This window comes from Halichoerus grypus, chromosome 14 (genome assembly GCF_964656455.1).
Source record: "Halichoerus grypus chromosome 14, mHalGry1.hap1.1, whole genome shotgun sequence".
NCBI lineage: Eukaryota > Metazoa > Chordata > Mammalia > Carnivora > Phocidae > Halichoerus > Halichoerus grypus.
The window spans coordinates 41,618,977-41,637,649 of record NC_135725.1 but is presented as its reverse complement, the minus strand read 5'-3'; the positions used below and the strand labels follow the sequence as shown (position 1 = coordinate 41,637,649).

Below are 18,673 nucleotides of genomic sequence, written 5' to 3'. Positions count from 1 at the left end.
AGATTTTACTTATTTTACAGATAAAATCCAGAGCAGTGTTTTATGTTGCTTTAGTTGTTCAACCTCTTAATGGCAAAAAGGTTTTTGAGGAAGAGATGAGGTGAGAAATCAATTGGAAAGAAAGAACCAAATGAGATTTAGTGTAGTGGAAAGAAAAACTAGATTCTAGTCCCACTGCTGTCACAATCTAGCTGTAGGGTCATGGATAGGTCAGTGATCCACCCTGTTTTCTCATCTATACAACTAAGGAGTTAGGCTAAATTCTTTAAGGCTCATTTTAGCTATTCCATACCTATTTGGCATATGCTACGTTTGTAATTTAAAACCCTTTAACATGTTAAGAGTACATTTTAAACATATACCTGAAGAAGTGTTAGGAAAATTATATCAAAATATAACTAAAAAAGGTATATTTCTATACTTTTGGAATAGTATTTGGTGTAGAATCCCTCATTTTGAATTCCTCATTTTGGATGTAAACCAATGGGATCATAATTAGGTCCCTTCAAATGGTGGTGATTTCTGTTAAATGTAAAATACTTTAGAAGCTGTAGTTGGAATAAAAGAAATAGAGCATATTTTAAATAAAATGATGGTAACCGTGTCACACTGCCTACCTATCTCTGGGGTGTTTTATTTAATACAAATGTAGGTAAATGCATACATGTAACCATCAGCTTAACAGGTAGATTCTAAAGACGGAGTGATCAGTGTGAATCATAAAATTTTTACTTATTTGCCCACTGCCTGATTTCTTTAATTCATAGGGAATGATTCAGAACCTGTGGAAAAGTGCATGGATAAAATCATGCCCTGTATTAGTGAAGAAACTAATTGAGAAGTCTAGTATTGCCTCCATGGAGGTTTTTTCCTGGGATTGTAATTGAGTGTGAGTCAATGCAATCTTTTTCAGCGTAGAAGGCTACATAATGGTAGTGTCAGTATTAACAGGTATAACAGGGAAGGCAGAAGAAAATCTATCTTTATTACCAGGGAGTTTTTCCTAAAGCTGAGTTTTACTTTCATATTAAGGCATGAAGGAATTTTATATTGCTTCAGTAAAACATTAGGGCTCAGATTCAATTTTTCAAGTGCACTAAATATAAATGGCATTTTAACATCTAGTAGAATAATCAGTGCACTTATAGCTCTTATTAAAGCTGAAAAATGTTTGAACTATTTTGTATCAGTGAAAAATACAGGTAAGAGACAAGAATAAATGGAAAAAACCCTCTTTATTGTCAGCATAGTGATTTTTTTGGTTAAGAATCATTGGTAAATTTATGTAATGTATGGTGATTAACATAATAAAATAAAAAAAAGAATCATTGGTAAATTGAATAAACCTAGTTATTCACAGGTGTGAAGTAGCACTGCTCTCATCGGTAGCTACCTCGCCAGAAATATCTTAGGGTGATAGTTTCTTTACTTCCCTCTTTTGATGTACCCTAGGGAAAAGACGTGACATTTTCAAAGTTTTTCTTCTGCCTTTGAGGCCTCCTCTTGCCCTGTGCTTTACCTCGGAGGTAGATTTACCTCATCCCATTTAAGGGGCTGACTGGGTATCTGCTCTCTTCATCTACCTGTTGCCGCTTCCACAAAAGGGCAGGTTAGGTAAAAATGAGTATTTTGCCACTCGCTGATTAGTTTTATGTTAGTTCTAACTTTAACATGCTCGGGTGTGATCTCAGCCAGGCTTCTGATTTTAAGCCTTTTATCCATAATTATGGAATGAATAACTTTACCTCCTGTAGGATTTTCAGCTTCAAGCAAGACGGAGTGATGATTTCTTTCAGTATTATTGTTCTTAAACTGTGCCTGCTTTGGTAAAGCCTGGTGTGAAGGAAATCTGATTTAGTATTTTGTTTTTTTTTTTTTTTTCAGTTTGTCTTGGTGGAGTGGGTACTAGAGGTAGGTAGCTGGTTTCCCTTTCCCTTTGGAAGAACATGTCAGTTTCATGGCCAGGAAACACCAGAGCCTCTTCATTTCTGGCTTTTACTTTATCTGAAGGTTTTTTCTTGTGCTGTGTTTGAAGCAAAGGTTATCTGTTGCCTTCTGTCCCTACTCTACATTCAACTTTAGTTATTCTCGCCTTTCCTGACTCTCTCCCACAACATCCCTGCCTTCCTCAGTGAAGATTCCAACGTAGACACTTTATACTGACTGAAGCAGGATTTGGTATCTTTAATTCATACCATCCCACACCTTCCAAGCTATTTTTATTTTCTGTTAGGGAATTCCGATGAGGTGTGTCACTGCAGTGCAATATTTTTAATAGAGGTATTAATTTACATTTATTTTTCACTCATGAAGCAGGTACACAGAGGAGCAATGTCTTATGTTCAGTTTTGCCTAGAAGGTAGTGATTTAAGGGCTTGTTCTAGAAGTGGGTTCTTGAAACCACTGATGGTGCAAGTATGTTCTCCTTTGACACTTTGCCCACCCACATTTTCACAAAGTCTTCCTGGAGACCTCAGCATTGAGTCAAAATTCCCTACTTTGATTGTGCATTCTTCATTAGCTTCTGAAATCTGGTCCTGATTTGCTCGCAACTGTGTTTTAGTCCTTCACTTACCAGCCCTTCTGCTTTTCCTTGAAAGATTTTGGTTTACAGGTTTTAGTTCAGTCCGTCTATTTTAGATCAAATCTCTATTTTCAGTTTTCTGCTTGAAGAGACCCCATGCCAACACGTGCAAATAAAACTTCCCTCTGTGCTCATAGTATGATAGCAGCTGAAAGGCTGGGCTGTGGGAGGTTTCTCATCCCTGACAAGTGTTCTCAGACTTTAGTGTTAGAGGAAGTAGAGCTGGGGTATGGTTAGATTGTATCACGACTTTAAAGGTAGGGACCCAGAAACACTGTTTGATTCTGGAGTTTGCAGGATTAGAAGTAAAACTTACCTTTGTCTCTCTTCCTCTCCTGTCCCCCACTCCCCTTTAAAGTTACTATTTTGGGAGTTGCTTTTCATTTGTCAGGCAGTTTCTCATTTAAGCATGACAACAATTCCAGGAGTTATTTTTATCACCATTTTACAGATGGCTAAACGGAAGCTTGAAAAGAAACGGCAGCTTGGAGGCTGTGTCATAATTTGAATGTGGCTCTCTTTTTCATATCCCCACAAGATTAATTTCCTACTCTGTTGAAATAAACTGAATACCTATGTGATATTTTAAAAATTGAACTACCCCCTTGGCTAATTATTAGAGACAGCTATAGCCTGATATATTTTTTAATCTTTATATATATATACACACACACATATATATTTAAATGATTATTTATTTGAGAGAGAGAGAGAGCAGGAGCAAGGGGAGGGGCAAAGAGAGTGTGGAGCCTGATTCAGGACCTATCCCAAGAACCTGAGATCATGACCTGAGCCGAAATCAAGAGTCAGCTGCCTAATCATCTGAGCCACCCAGGTGCCCCTGTAGCTTGGTATTTTAGGTAGAATTATTTATCTTGGCCAATTTTCAGAGTAGATAACATCAGAAGTTTAAATATGTTTAAAAGTATATAGTTGTAACTTCATTTTAAGGTGCAATTATAAGTTTAAATTTTATATATCCATATATTAACCGTTTTCTTTTGGGAACTTTCTGTGGAAATTTTTTTTTTTTTTGGTTTGCTCTGTGAATTGTTGATTATATTCTTTCAGACATAATGTTAAAAATATTTAATGACTTTATGACCTTTTATAGTTATAAAACTTTGGATATTCTTCGTTATCCCAAATTTACATGGAATTTTAAGCCTAGCATTGTTTCCGTACCTCATGGGTGAGATTTGATTCCATGATGTTGGTGATGCTGCTGAATTTGATAAAATGGGCATCCCGTTGTAAATGCTATGCTTCAGTGTAGCTGTAATAACTGAAAATGTAAAGTAGGAGTTTTCCTTGAGTCCAAGCCAGTGAGTGACCGGGGTTTGACTCATAGACGTTTGACTTGGGCTGTTACCTAATAACACTGACAGGAAGTACTGTTTTGCTGAGACATTAGGAAGCCACCCTGGAGTCCTCGCCATAGCAGATTATTGACTTTGGCCGTATCAGACATTTTGCTGTACTGCATTTAATTCTGCTTGCGATTTTGTCTAGAAGATGAATTCATTCATTTGCTATTAGAGTAGCAGCTCCTGTACTTTGTCATTCCATATTTTGTCCCTAAGAAATCAAAGGTGCGGGCAAGGAAAGCACTGTAAATTAGCTTAGAAAGTGAAACAAATCACATTTGACAATCTAACAATCATGGCCATAGAAAAATTGACGCTGGGAGAAAATCCAATTAAAAAAGTCTATAAGGGGAATGGAAATGTAATGCTAAGGATTTTGATACATTTCTCACATCCTTAGTGTGTAAAACTTTCCTTTTGCTATGGTAAACAGTATGCTTAAGAAACTCGTAACTTGTCCTTCATTTCCTGTCTTGGAGAATGGTACCACCCTTCATGTAGTCCCTAAGCCAAAAAACCTACAGTCTGCCCTTTGCTTCCAATTGATCACCAAGTCCTCTCAATTTTACTCATTAAATTCTTAATCTGCCCCTTTCCAGCATGTCTCCTGTCCTAAGTATTCCTTCTTTACCCCTGCTCCTCCACACTCCCCTTACAAGTCACTACTGTTTTGGTCTTCCCACATGCCCTCATTTCTCACCTGGGTAACCAGTAAGCCTAGCTTATTTTATGTAGTCCGTTTTGGAGCTTTATCCATCCACCAAGTCCATCCTTCATAGTATTGCTGTTCTTTCCAAAATGTGAACTTCATCATGGCATTCTTCCGCCTAAAATCCTGCAGTGGTTTTCTACTGTGTTCAGTGCAAAGTCCAAACTCATTAGCATGGTTTAACAGTGTTTTTCCCTCTTAGATTACTCTTTTGTTGTGGGTTATGGAATCCCTTTAGTGGGCTATGACCAACATTATATATTTTTATTAAAATGAACTAGGGTAGGGCGCCTGGGTGGCTCAGTTGGTTAAGCGACTGCCTTCGGCTCAGGTCATGATCCTGGAGTCCCAGGATCGAGTCCCACATCGGGCTCCCTGCTCAGCAGGGAGTCTGCTTCTCCCTCTGACCCTCCTCCCTCTCATGCTCTCTGTCTCTCATTGTCTCTCTCGCAAATAAATAAAATCTTAAAAAAAAAAAAATTAAAAAAAAATTTATAAAATGAACTAGGGTAAAATAGAATAACAGTATCAGAGTACATCACATGTAGTAAGGGCAAATATTTCATTAAACTTTTTCAATTATATATTTCATTTAATGAGTATAGAACATTCTCATATCGTGTATTTCTGTGTGTACTGGTAATGTTACGAAATATATTTCTTAGAGGTGAGTGTGTTCGAAAGGTTAAACATGTTTTACCCCATTCTTCCATATGCAATGACTCTAGTAATTTCAGTTTACTTAGGTTTTCTCTGCCTGCTTCTATACTTTTGCATATTTCGCTCCCTTGTTCAGAAGAGCCTCATTCTTTGACTAGCTAACTCACAGGTTTCACTCTCTCCAGAAACCTTTTCCTGATGGCAACTCACCATAGGAAATACCTTTTGTACTACAACCTAGTATGCACGTAAATATTCCCATAACTGAAAAAAGTTCCATGAGCTAATACCCTTACTATATGAGATGCATTCCTGCCATCTTGCCCTCTATCTCACCTTGTCTTACAAAGGTATTGATCTGGTCTGTTTACTAGTCTGTCTTCACTGAGGATGGGGCTCATCTCTTTTTTATCTGTATCCTGTGCAAAAGCATAGTATATAGTCAGTAGATGCTAAGTGAATTAATAAAATACATAATCACTGTATATATGTTATCTAGAACTCTTTATTATTTAAGCTTGGACTGTAGAAACTAACTTTTATGGTTGATTCTCTTAATGGTTCATTACAGGAGGATAGCTTTTTTTCTTAAAATATTTTAAACTAAAACTTGCTTCTATTTTAAACTCTTTAGTTTATGTTTATCAATTGTGATGGGATAGTTCCAGCCTCACATCTTGATAGACATTACATTGCATTTTGTCTCATCAGTGATCTCAGAATCTATTGTCATTTTGTGATTTGTGGTCAGGAAGTTTGATGAAGCCCAAATGTTGGACATACAATACTAATTTGATTTTATGGGAACTGGGTGGTTTCAAAAGAGAGAACTTTCCTGTACAATGGTAATCAAATGCAGATTTGGGGGGGATGGGGTAGGATATGAAAACACAAAATCAGGTGGAGTTGAGTCATCTTATTTTTGAATTTAAAACTTTTGTAATTGACATTTTCACAGAATATTTAGCGGCTTACAATTTTTATCTTTGTAAGAGATCATTATTTGTTAAACCATTAATAGATTCTCATGGAGAACTGTTATTGAGGAGAGATCCATTTGCTGGGATGTAACTAAAAAAGGAATGAATCAAGATAAAACCTCTAAATGCAAGCACCAGAAAAATTACAACACATCTTGGTGAATTTGCAAGTGGTAAGTCTACATTTAATTTTACATGGGAATATGTTTCTGTATTATGTGGCATAGTATCCTTAAAGTCTTATTTTTAGATGCATTTAACAGTTATCCATTTGCAAAAAAAGTTAATTGTAGTTACATTATGTTTATTTAAATTTTTTCATATTAAATTTTAACTAGATATTTCTTAAATAAGAAATTTCTTTTTCCATAGAGAGAAATAATCTGTAAGTAATACAAATTTCAGAAACACAAATCTGATGTGGCTTTACAGCTGATGCTTCTACACTGCATTTTAAAAAATATTAACTTTAAACGCACTTAATATTAGGTTAATAAATGTAGCGATAAAGAGAGCTTAAATGAAACATCTTGTATACAAGGTTGTAGTGTCTAATCAGAACCCCTAGGCAATCTTTATTTTTCAGTTGGTTGAAAAGAATTTAGAAGTACATATCTTTATTAATAAACCTAGAAGAACACATAATCCATACATGAGATGTGAAAGCTTGCTTTGCACTGCTCTATCCTTCCTCAGCCCAGTGATAACCACTCATGTTAACAGTTTGATGGGTATGTTTTCTTCTATACTTTTTTCCCCTGTACATATATAGAAATTACTAATACATGTTTTTTTAATAAAAAAAAATCATGTTATACAAACTTTTCTATAATTTGCTTTCCCCTGCAACATTTAATTATGAAAATTTTAAACAGAAGAGCTGAAAAAATTTTATGGTGTAACATCTGAATACCTATCACCTAGATTCTACAACTAATATTTTATTAAACTTCATAACATGCTCAACCATCTCTCTGTCCATCGTCAATCCACTTTATTTTTTTTTGGATCCATTTCATAGTAAATTGCAGACATTAGGTACATTTCCTCCTTCTGCCCCCTCCTTGACACTTCAGCCTACATATCATTAGCTAGAGTTCAATGTTGGTTTATAGGGCTTTTTAAAAGGTATATTTACATACCATGAAATGCACCATTCTTAAGTGTACATTTGCCGACTTTCGACACATTCACAACCTGTGTATCTCAAATTCATACCAAGATAGAGATCTTTATGAGGGAACCAGAATGTTCCCTTATACCTTTTCCTAGTCTCTCATTATCCTCCTCTCCTCCAGGAAACCACTGTTAAGCTTTTTCTCATAACCTCCTTTCTTTCTCATAACCTCCCTTCTTTCATTCAACACTACGTGTGGGTAGCCATATGCAGATTTAGATCTACCTCCTTTTTTCCTTTTTTTTTTTTTTTTAATTGCAGTAGCTTGGAAATAACTCTACACCTTGGATGTCTTATAATTTATTTGATCATTCCCCTCCCTCTTCATGAACATTGATGTTGTGCCCAATTTTTATGAATACAAAAAGCACTGTGTGGAACACCTTGAATGTACATGTCCCTCCACACTCTGATGGGTACTTTGATAGCTCTTACTAGAGATAAAACTGCTGGGTCAAATAGTTTGTCAAAGGGTCAGAGAGTTTGACTTTTTAATAGATACTGCTACATTGCCCTCTAAAGATGATTGTATCAGTTTACATGCATCACAGTAATGGGTGGGAGTGTCTTCTTCTCTGTGCTCTCTCATCATTGGGTAATCTTTCCAAAATTTTGTGAGTACAAAGGATGAAAAACATACCTAGTTATTTCACATTTTCCTAATCAGTAATGATTAGCCATTAAATTTTTTTTCTTTGTGAATTGCTTCTCTGTGTATTTATTTTGTATGCCTCTTACCAGTCATATGTTGTAATGTTTTTTAAAAGGGATACTTTGTCTTTTAACTTTGTTTTTGGTATGTTTTAGGCCTCAGAAATTTTAATCTTTATGTGGTCTCGTTTGTGAAGGTCTTGTTTGTGAAGGTCTTCCTCATTCTGAGATTATAAAACCACTTGCTATTTTCTTGTACTAGTTTTGCTTTGTATTTGGAATTTAGAAGAGGAAAATCACTGTGAACTGAGGTGGCAGGAAAAATTTCATCTGGAGAATGAGATTCAAATTGACCTTGAAGTGTGAATTGAATTTAAATAGAGTAAGCAAAATGGTAGGGACATTTCAGATAGGAGGAATGAGAGAGGGAATGTTTTTTTCATATTCATGGAACATTCGTAAGACTACTGGCTGAGGTGGAGAGTCATATAAAACTAAGTTTAGAGAGAACATTTGGCTAGATTTCTTGTAAATTATCTTGGCTAATTTTTATCATTTTCTAAAAGCTGCATTTTGATTTTATAGTTTTTGGTCCTATAATAGTTTTCCATCCCTTTCTTTTCGTAGTGGATTCGAGTATTCTTCCTGAGGAAAATACATGGTAAAATCTAGTGGCCTAAAAAGGCAAGAAAAGGTCATTTCCTCCTAGAATAGTTTGGACATTGTAAATATTTATGTAGTCTAGTTTATTAGAGTTGAATAATATCTTTAAAAAAAAAAGTTGGTGCTGTAGTAATTTACATCATTAATGAAGTTAGTCACAGCACTCAAGTAGAGTTACCAGATAACAATCTTAAAAAATGTTGAAGTACCAGTATGTCCACTAGTTACATCAAAGTTTGAGTTATGAACTCACCTTTTAATATACAAATGAGCATGTTAGAATCTCTGGCTAATGAAAGTATTTTACAAATGCCACCCTTAAGACCGAGTAGCAGCGCTGTGTTCAGTTTGGTTGTGGCTCAGGATGTGTAATAGTTTCTGTTCAGCCATAAGCCACGCCTGGGAGATATTAACTGAGTGGAGTGATCCTACCACTCAACCAGGTACGTGTTGCTGGTTGTAATCTGATTTGGAGCTCTTCGAAGACTACTGTTTGCTTCTCTACAGCTAGCCGTAAAGCTTATGTGGCACTAATTTTCACTCACCAGGTATTTAAAAAACAATTCAACATCTTATTTACTCATTGTTTTATTTTTCTATTCTTTGCTTGCTTTTCCTTGGGGATGCTTTTTCTTTTAGAGCCTGTTGTCTATATATGCTCACATGCAGGAAAATCAGACACCCTCAAGTATGCTTTTCAGTATCTAGTATTCTTCAGTTGTGAGGAATCTCCTGAGAAGAACTTGTTACTCTGTGGTAGAGGAGGATACAAACAGAGTTCAGAAACATGAATGCGCGTTTGATCCTTCTGCTGGCTTGAATGCTTTTCTGTTTCTGATATTAATAAATTTAGAAATAAGTAATGAAATTACTCTGTTCTCTGTGATGATTGGAATCATAGTCTGTTTTTCAGTCCTGTCTGGAACTGAAACATTACAAGAAAGAAGGTACAAGAAGTTAATAATATTGAACATGTTGAGAGACAGAGCCTTCTGTCATTTCTTTTGGCACTTGATGGTTGGCAAGACTGTAAAAAAAACATTCTTTTTAATGTTTCTCATTTTAGCTATGTAGACAGCTTATCATTTGTATTTGAGCTCCTTTAGTTTTTACAAAAATGATACCCAGTAAATTAAATAGCATACTTTATCCTCTGTGACTTTCCTTCCTTTAATGATACTGATAGGTCTTGTAATTTTCTAATTAAAAGGTAGTGAAGTTCAACTTTTACTTTTTTAAAGGCCTAGGCACTATTCCTATTTTAAAATTCATACATAAGTACTAATTTAGACCATATCTGATTTAAACAGTTGGGTGGTGTTGCGTTTGAGTTCTTGTCTTTTTTTTTCTGCTGCTCCAGTATTTGCATGTTCTAAGGATGATAGGATCAGGGTATTACTTTAAAATTAGCTAATCCTAAATCTTTTTTTTTTTTCTTTGTTCCGGTAGCTTTGTAGCTTTAAAGAACATTGGCAGGGCCTCTAAGGGGCGGCACCCTGAAGCTCTCCAACTGATGATAGTGAGGGATAGAAGATGAAAATCTCCGAGTCCTTCTTGACTCTTTCCTCTGTAACCCCTAATATCCAGTCAGTTAGTAAAACATACTGGTTTGATTGTACCTGTTTCCTCAGTTGATCTCTTCTCAAACCTAATTTTGGCTTTTTTTTTTTTTTTTTAGCTTAACTGATCTTTAATTTTATCCTAGACACCAGAGCTTCAATACTTTATTTAAAGTATAAATCTCATTATGTTAACTTCTTGCATCAGTAGCTTTCCAATGCCAAAGAATGAAGTCTTAGCATTCTAACGTGGCATCTTTATGTCTTTCATGAGGTAGCTCCTTATTTCTCACCCCTCACTCTCCACTGCGAACTTTATGACTTATGATGGCAATTTGTAATACCTCCTACAATTTTTACTCTTGTATACCGCCTGCTCTTCTTTCTGTTTGCAGTATTGTTGTCACTTTTCTTTGCTTGGATAACTTTTACTCATCTTTTAAAGCTGAACTCCGATTTCACCACCTAGAGGAAGTCTTGCCCTAATTTAACTAGTCCCGATGCTCCTGCCTCTGGTGACATCTTGTCCACATCTCTGGTACTTAACAAGTTGTACTAAACCCATTTTTCTGACTCTTTTCCCCAGTAGACTGTTAGTTACTGTAAGCAAAGACCACATCTCATTCATCATTGTATCTATAATAACTGGTATGTTATGGCGGCTCCGTGAATACATTTGTTGAACTGAATTCAACTCATTGCCCTAACATGGAAGTTTTAGGGAAGCTTTTGGATCAGTGGTTTCTAGACACCAGTGTGCTCTATCAGAGACACCTGGGGAACGTTTTAAAACATTTTATTGGTTTTTGAGCTTTTGTTCCATAAAGAATTATGATTCAGTAGATTTGGAATGGGGCCTGGATTGAATAAGTATTTTTAAAAAGCTCCTCAGTCGATTCCGGTTTGCTGACAGGTTTGAGAAACACTGTCCTAGTTTGTTATTGTATTATTCCATTTTATTTTATGTAAAAGGTGCCCCCTTGACCTTATAATTTCCTGTTTAAGCCTTATAAATTATATCTACTAAGGTAGGCATATATTTTAAATCACCTTTTTTGGTACCGTAAATATAGAAGTATCAACTTTAAGTGTCTCACTGGAAGGTCGATTAGCATTTTGTTAACGCTCAATGAAAAAAGCTCCATTTAAACAGGAGTCTTCTTGAATTGATAGTAGTAAGATTAGTTGGGCTTTGTTCTGTGAATTTAAATATTTTTGGCAACTTGTGATTACTTTCCGCTTTTTATTAATTTTTCAAAATGATTAGGCATTGTATTGTGGTTTAAAATTAAAATAAATCACACAAATCTTAAGTGTACACAGCACAGTGAATTTTTACATATGTATATACCCATGAGACACCACCCAGGTCAAGATAGAGAACAATTCTAGCCCCTCAAAGTTTCCCTTATGTTCCCCTCCCACCACAAGAGGACCACTGTTTTGACTTGTATGACCATCAGTTAGTCTAATGATTAAAACTACTAAAAAATTTTGCACATATCTTTTGACATGTGTCTCATTTCTCTTGGGTTTACACATGGAATTGCTGGGTTAAGGACAGACTTGTGTTTAGCTTCAGAAGGTATTGCTAATTTATCCTCTGTGATAGCAATTCATAGTAAAAATTGGAATTAAATGATTTGAAGCCTCTGATGAAGTTTGAATATCCTGAAACTTCTCTTTGTTTTGCAATGTGTTTCATTTTGTCAAAAATATCCAAAGAAAACTCGGCATCATCTTGTAGTTGCCGGTAATGTAGTTTTGTTTCAGTCAAATAATTTTTTCTACATAAGTAATTTTTTTTCTTTGTCACCTCTCCTTAGGATCGTCTTTCCTTGTGGGTTGGCACGCAGTTGTAGGACTGCAAAATGGGTCTCCGGATTCACTTTGTTGTTGACCCACATGGTTGGTGCTGCATGGGTTTGATTGTCTTTGTCTGGTTATACAATATTGTTTTAATTCCCAAAATTGTCCTCTTTCCTCACTATGAAGAAGGACATATTCCAGGCATATTAATAATAAGTAAGTTCCTGATCTTTATTTCTTTATATAATTAGTTTTCTCATTGTGAATATTTTTGGAGTATAGTATCACTATGATAACTTTTCTTTTAATATTATTAGCACTATTAATATTAAGTTACTTACTAAATTAGGGAAGTTTTAAAAAAGACTGGCTTTTATAGATTCTGCAGGGTTGGATAAATGTATCATCTCCATGGCTAACTGCAAAGTATATATAGGTCGTTTTGTTTAAATTGAAACTGGCACAATAGTGCTATTTTGTGTGTGTCTGTGTGTATTTTTAATGTTTCTATTATGTACTTATTTCAAATGTGGAAGGAGTTTTAAGAATGAAGATGATATACATTACTGAGAAATGAGACTTTCATCATACAAAGATTACTAATTACGTTGATTATGATAACACTTTGAACTTCTGGATAATTATTTTCTGCTGTCGTTCATTTGGTGATGGCTTGCTTATGATTAAAAGAATAAGATTGAAATGATATATTTTACATGTACGTGGCATTTAGAGTTTCCTTGTACATTATGTCATTTTGGCCTCACAAGGGCTGTGGGAAATATCTCTATTATACAAGTGATAAAACTGACCAGTACCATGCAATCATTCCTGGAGTTAGCACTCAAACTGAGTTTCCTCTAACTGGTGCAGGGCCTCCTCCCTCCCCCGCCAAATGCCTATTTTTTTATTCATTTAAAAGGTAGAATTATAATGAATGAATCTGTTTTTCCTTACTGTTATTTTTCTAGTTATTCTTTTAAAAACTCAAAATTTTTAGATTCTTTATTTTCTCATTACATCAATATCTTAAGCTCAATTAAAAGGAGCAATTGAATATCTCTAACTCAAAGTAATTTTGAAGATAGCCAGTTAGAGGTAATGAAAAAGTTTAATTGTAGGATGGGTTTTAAAATACTGCTTTGATTCTGTCAAATATAGTACATGTAGTAATTAAAAGGGAGCCCATTTATGCCATTATTGACAAGGAATCTCTGTTAATAAAAAATCTGATTTATAACAAGTTTATCAGTTATTATGCAAAATAATATTTAAAGTTAATATGTACGAGATAGTCCTCTTGGCAGTAGTATTTGATGAGTGAAATGAATATTTAATTATTTAATCATTTAATTTTTCCATTTTAGTTTTGAAAATTATTTTTTCTGATGGTATTAATTAAAACATGCATTTAAACTTTGAATATGCTTTTTGATAAAGTGTTTTGAAGAATAAATGACTGATTTTATTTACTTAACTTTCTTATTTATTTCAAAGTATTCTATGGCATTGCCATATTTTGTCTGGTTGCTTTAGTGAGGGCCTCATTTACTGATCCAGGAAGACTCCCCGAGAACCCTAAGATTCCACACGGAGGTATGGCGCTCTTCAGATTGATCACTTTTGCTCTCTCGGCATTTTTAACTTTGTGAATGTATTTTATAGCCTTTAGTATGTATTCATTATTATATGTTCTCTAACACCACTCTCAAGTCTTTTCTCCGATGTTTCCTTTCTAGACTTCTTTTTTTTTATTATTATTATGTTATGTTAATCACCGTACATTACATCATTAGTTTTTTTTTTTTTTTTTTAAGATTTTATTTATTTATTTGACAGAGAGAGACACAGCGAGAGAGGGAACACAAGCAAGGGGAGTGGGAGAGGGAGAAGCAGGCTTCCCACGGAGCAGGGAGCCCGATGCGGAGCTCGATCCCAGGACCCTGGGATCATGACCTGAGCTGAAGGCAGACGCTTAACGACTGAGCCACCCAGGCGCCCCTACATCATTAGTTTTTGATGTAGTGTTCCATGATTCATGTTTGCATATAGCACCCAGTGCTCCATGCAGAACGTGTCCTCCTCAATACCCATCACCAGGCTAACCCATCCCCCCACCCCCCTCCCCTCTAGAACCCTCAGTTTGTTTCTCAGAGTCCATCGTCTCTCATGGTTCGTCTCCCCCTCCGATTCCCCCCCTTCATTCTTCCCCTCCTGCTATCTTCTTCTTTTTTCTTTTTTCATATAATGTATTATTTTATTTAAAATCGCAAATCCCAGCTGACTCCCGGTATCCCCCACTCTCTGCCTCTTTGTAGTTTACTTGTTTTTCTTGTCTCCTACTCTATACCTATATAGCCTCTGTGAGGGTGTCGATTTTTTGTTTTGTTTTCTTCGTTTGTTCAGTGCTGTATCCTTAGTGCCCATCTCTGTCACTTAGTAGATGCTGGGTAAATGCTTGTTGAATGATACATAAGTACCTGATATATTTTTATTTAATAAAGGGATCTTTTTGATGGTGCCCCTCTCTTGGTGATATTATAAATAGGATATTGCTTAGAGTAAATATTTGTAGTGTAATGATACTATTGCCTATATTTTTCCAACTTCTAACAATTCAGTGAAAAATTTGAAAGCTTTTTATTTTAGTGTCAATTGAAGGTAGTTTTGGGTCACCTTATTGCACAATAACCATTTGAACCACAAAAATGAATTGAAAATGTATTGCTTGTTTTATTACATGCCAGGTATAGTAAACCTCAGGAACTCTCTTTCCTCAGTTTTACTTTTTGATCATTTGTTCTATAAACTTTGAGAACTCTCTGTACTTTCTTCTAAGGAGACATTCCTGTGACTTCGCTGGACATTAGAGAATCAGAACACTTTCTGTAGTACTTCAGTGCTTTCCAACCTTGCTGACATTAGAGTCACCAAGGGAACTTTTAAAAATCTCAGTGTCCTGGGGCGCCTGGGTGGCTCAGTCATTGAGCGTCTGCCTTCAGCTCAGGTCATGGTCCTAGGGTCCTGGGATCGAGCCCCGCGTCGGGCTCCCTGCTCAGCAGGGAGTCTGCTTCTCCTCTCCCACTCCCCCTGCTTGTGTTCCCTCTCTTGCTGTGTCTCTCTGTCAAATAAATAAATAATTAAAAAAAAAAACCTCAGTGTCCTGATCCCGATCCCATATTAATTAAATTATAATGTATGGAGATAGGAGCCAGGTATCAGCATTTTTCAAAGATTCCAGGTGATTCCAGTGTGTAAAAAATTGGGGAACCTATTAATTCCTTCTGAAATTAGATTAGTGGCAAGTCACTAAGGGAGTGAGTCTCCCTTGAATTCCTGAATGTTGTTTTTTGAGACCCATCATTTAGGGACATACGTGGCCTTGCAAATTTTTTTTTTTTTTTTAGATTTTATTTATTTATTTGAGAGAGAGAGGATGAGAGATAGCACGAGAGGGAAGAGGGTCAGAGGGAGAAGCAGACTCCCTGCTCAGCAGGGAGCCCGATGTGGGACTCGATCCCGGGACTCCAGGATCATGACCTGAGCCGAAGGCAGTTGCTTAACCAACTGAGCCACCCAGGCACCCGGCCTTGCAAATTTAATGATTAAATGGGAATGATAAGACACTGATGTTTATGTGACTGTAGAAGTTTCTGAGAACTGTGTCGAGTATTTCGTTTCTGTTCACTTAGAGAAGCAGCATCACTCTCAGTTTTTGTGTGTGTTTGGGCGGGGAGGGTGGCAGTCTGCAGTTTGTACGGAATCTGTTTTCTCAACTAACCTAACCCAAAGAAAGGCTCTCTAACACATTGATGGGTGTATTGCCTCCTTCATTTCTAAAGCCCAGTGTTTCTAGAAAATTAGAGAAGCAACCTTTTCCTAACTCAGGACCGTGATGTGATGAGCACTGGGTGTTATACGCAACTAATGAATCATTGAACACTACGTCAAAAACTAATGATGTACTATATGCTGGCTAATTGAACATAAAAAAAAAAGACCCATTTCTGATAAAATCTTTAGTGTGCAGTGGTCACTCAAATGCCTACATGTATCAGATACTGCAAATCAGTGAAAGGGGCCAAGAAAGAACTATTTCATAGTGAAAACCTCATATTCAAAGGCAGTAGCTGCAGTGAAATTGTCACGTAGGCCTGGTATTCATAGATCTTACAATTTTTAAAGAGAAAACAGAGAATTACAGTTTTTAAGCACTTTTGTGATTTAAAAAAATTAACAAAAAATTAAAAATTTAAAAACATTGGTTTTAAGTGAATACTAAACAAGGTGTGTCTGTAGGCCTAACTGAATCTGCATTCAACCACCGTGTTACCTTTGGCTTATAGACCCTAGTGATGGAAGACTCCATGGTATCTTGCTGCTGTTCGGATGTCTGCATTCTTTCTGATCTCAGTTGACATTTGGCCTAGTTTTCTTCACTGAGTCCCGAAGACTTAACCTTTTGCCCAATTGAAAAAAACAACAACAACCACATTCATTTATTGTATTTTAATATTTCCAAAGTCCTTTACTATCTCCTATCATTTGATCCTCATGGTAATTGCATGAGGTAGGTAGACTGAATAATCAAGTGTAGATTGTCCTCTGTAGGTCACAGAGCAGGTTGTTATAGAGCTGCGGTGACACCCAAATACTTGTCTCCATCATCTTTTTTACCACGCCTCTATATAGAGGTTAATAATTTTAGCCCTTTATTCACCTTTGCTTTGATTCTGGGGAATATTGAAGTCATCATGTGCCTCGTGATGCTGATTTCCTGATTATTTTGTAAATATGGTTTTAACTTAGTAAAAAATAACAAAATTTTAACAGTAAAAAAATAACATTAGCATGACTAGAGAGTTGGGGCTATAAGAAGTGACATTTATTCATTACTGTTTTAAGGTTGAGCAGTTTCATAGAATTGAATTCTTTAGGAAAGGCAACTTAAGCCCTAATACTTTTGATTTTAACCATGTTTTAATTGAATTACTCTGAAATATTTTATATGACTTTCTGTTTTTTTATAATAGATTTTAAATAAATTTAGTATCTATGTGACCTGCCAAATATATGAGGCAGTTTGAATATAAGAGGAGGTTCTGCTGTCCCACACAAAGATCCCCAGAATTTGACTTTTATAAACTTCTGGGGATGTAGATGAAATGGTCAAATGAAATCATTAAATGTCTATTTATATTATTCAAATTAATCCCATGCATGCTTGAAATATAGAAATATTACTTTATGTCATTTTCAAGTTTTATGAAATGATTTTATTTAATCTCTTAACTTTAAAAAAAATAGCTTTATTGAGTATAAATCACATGCCATATGATTCACCCATTTCAGATGTACAATTTATGGCTTTCAGTATGTCCACAGAGTTGTGCACCTGTTACCACAATCAATTTTATGAATGTATGTACATATGTATGTTGGGGCTTGAACTCCTAATCCAGAGATAAGAGTTGCATGCTCTACTGACTGAGCCCGCCAGGCGTCCCACCCCAATCAATTTTAGAACATTTTCTTTTTTTTTTTAAGATTTTATTTATTTATTTGACAGAGAGCACAAGTAGGGGGAATGGCAGGCAGAGGGAGAAGCAGGCTCCCCACTGAGCAGGGAGGTAGTTACGAGGCTTGGTCCCAGGACCCTGGGATCATGACCTGAGCCCAAGGCAGACGCTTAACCGACTGAACCACCCAGGCGCCCCTAGAACATTTTCATCATCAAGCTCTTAACTTACATGTTTGACTTCAGTGTTTTTTGTCATCATTAGAGCCACCTTGAGTAGAATCACCCTGTTACAGAGCAAAATCTTCCAAGTTTAAAAAAAAAAGTAGCGTGTTTAAAATTTGTGTCATAATGTCCCTTGAAATTGTACCCTGAGTGGTAGGGACACGTGCTATTAATGCTCAGGGTCATGTTTTCACTTGTAGTTTTGCTCCCCTCCCCATTTCTTACATTGCTTTTTAAAGAAGATCTGTTAGAGACTTACTACCATTTATTTTCTACATTGGCAAGTGATTCTGTTAGGGAGCCTCTGTGAAGAGCCAAACGCTGTATTGATTTTCATAGTTTCAAGTTACATTTTTCTCCCTAAAACATTACTTTGTGGTTTGAAATACAGTAATTGAGAGGACCTAATAAGTCTTTTAAAAGTCTTACTTAGAAGGTGATTCCTTTCTTTCTGAGGGATAAATAAAACAAAACCAAATCTTGCTTTTTGTTTATTCGTGCATTTACAGCATTAAGAGGATCCATGCAACACAGTGGCATACTGTTTACCTAGGTTACTTACTTAGGTGTACCCAGGCATTTATGGGGTCTGTCTTCTTTTTTTTGATTTATGTTTTGATTTTTTTTTCTTTAAGAAAAGTCACTTTTCTATTTTTCTTTCCTTTAAAATTTTTCTTTGCTTTAAAAAAAGTCAGTTGTCAATTTTTCTATAGCTACCATAAATTAGCAATTGAATTCTCTCTCCCATGGGCTTTTTTTTTTTAATTTAAA

At 35.8% G+C, this 18,673-nt stretch overlaps 1 protein-coding gene across 8 annotated transcripts in view; it reads left to right on the top strand.

Moving 5' to 3' along the window:
• Positions 1 to 18,673, top strand: part of ZDHHC21 (zDHHC palmitoyltransferase 21) — a 66,870-nt gene that overhangs the window by 1,772 nt on the left and 46,425 nt on the right. For 5 of the 8 annotated variants that reach the window (XR_013444015.1, XM_078062342.1, XM_078062343.1 and 2 more), the window contains exons 2-4: positions 6,342 to 6,473; positions 12,177 to 12,375; positions 13,657 to 13,755. Coding sequence is in view for 7 of the 8 variants with exons in the window: in XM_078062342.1 (XP_077918468.1) it covers positions 12,222 to 12,375; positions 13,657 to 13,755 (253 nt within the window). In the remaining variant the exon portion in view is untranslated. The remainder of the gene's footprint in view (positions 1 to 6,341; positions 6,474 to 12,176; positions 12,376 to 13,656; positions 13,756 to 18,673) is intronic. The other 3 variants (XM_078062346.1, XM_078062344.1, XM_078062345.1) reach the window with 3 other exon arrangements.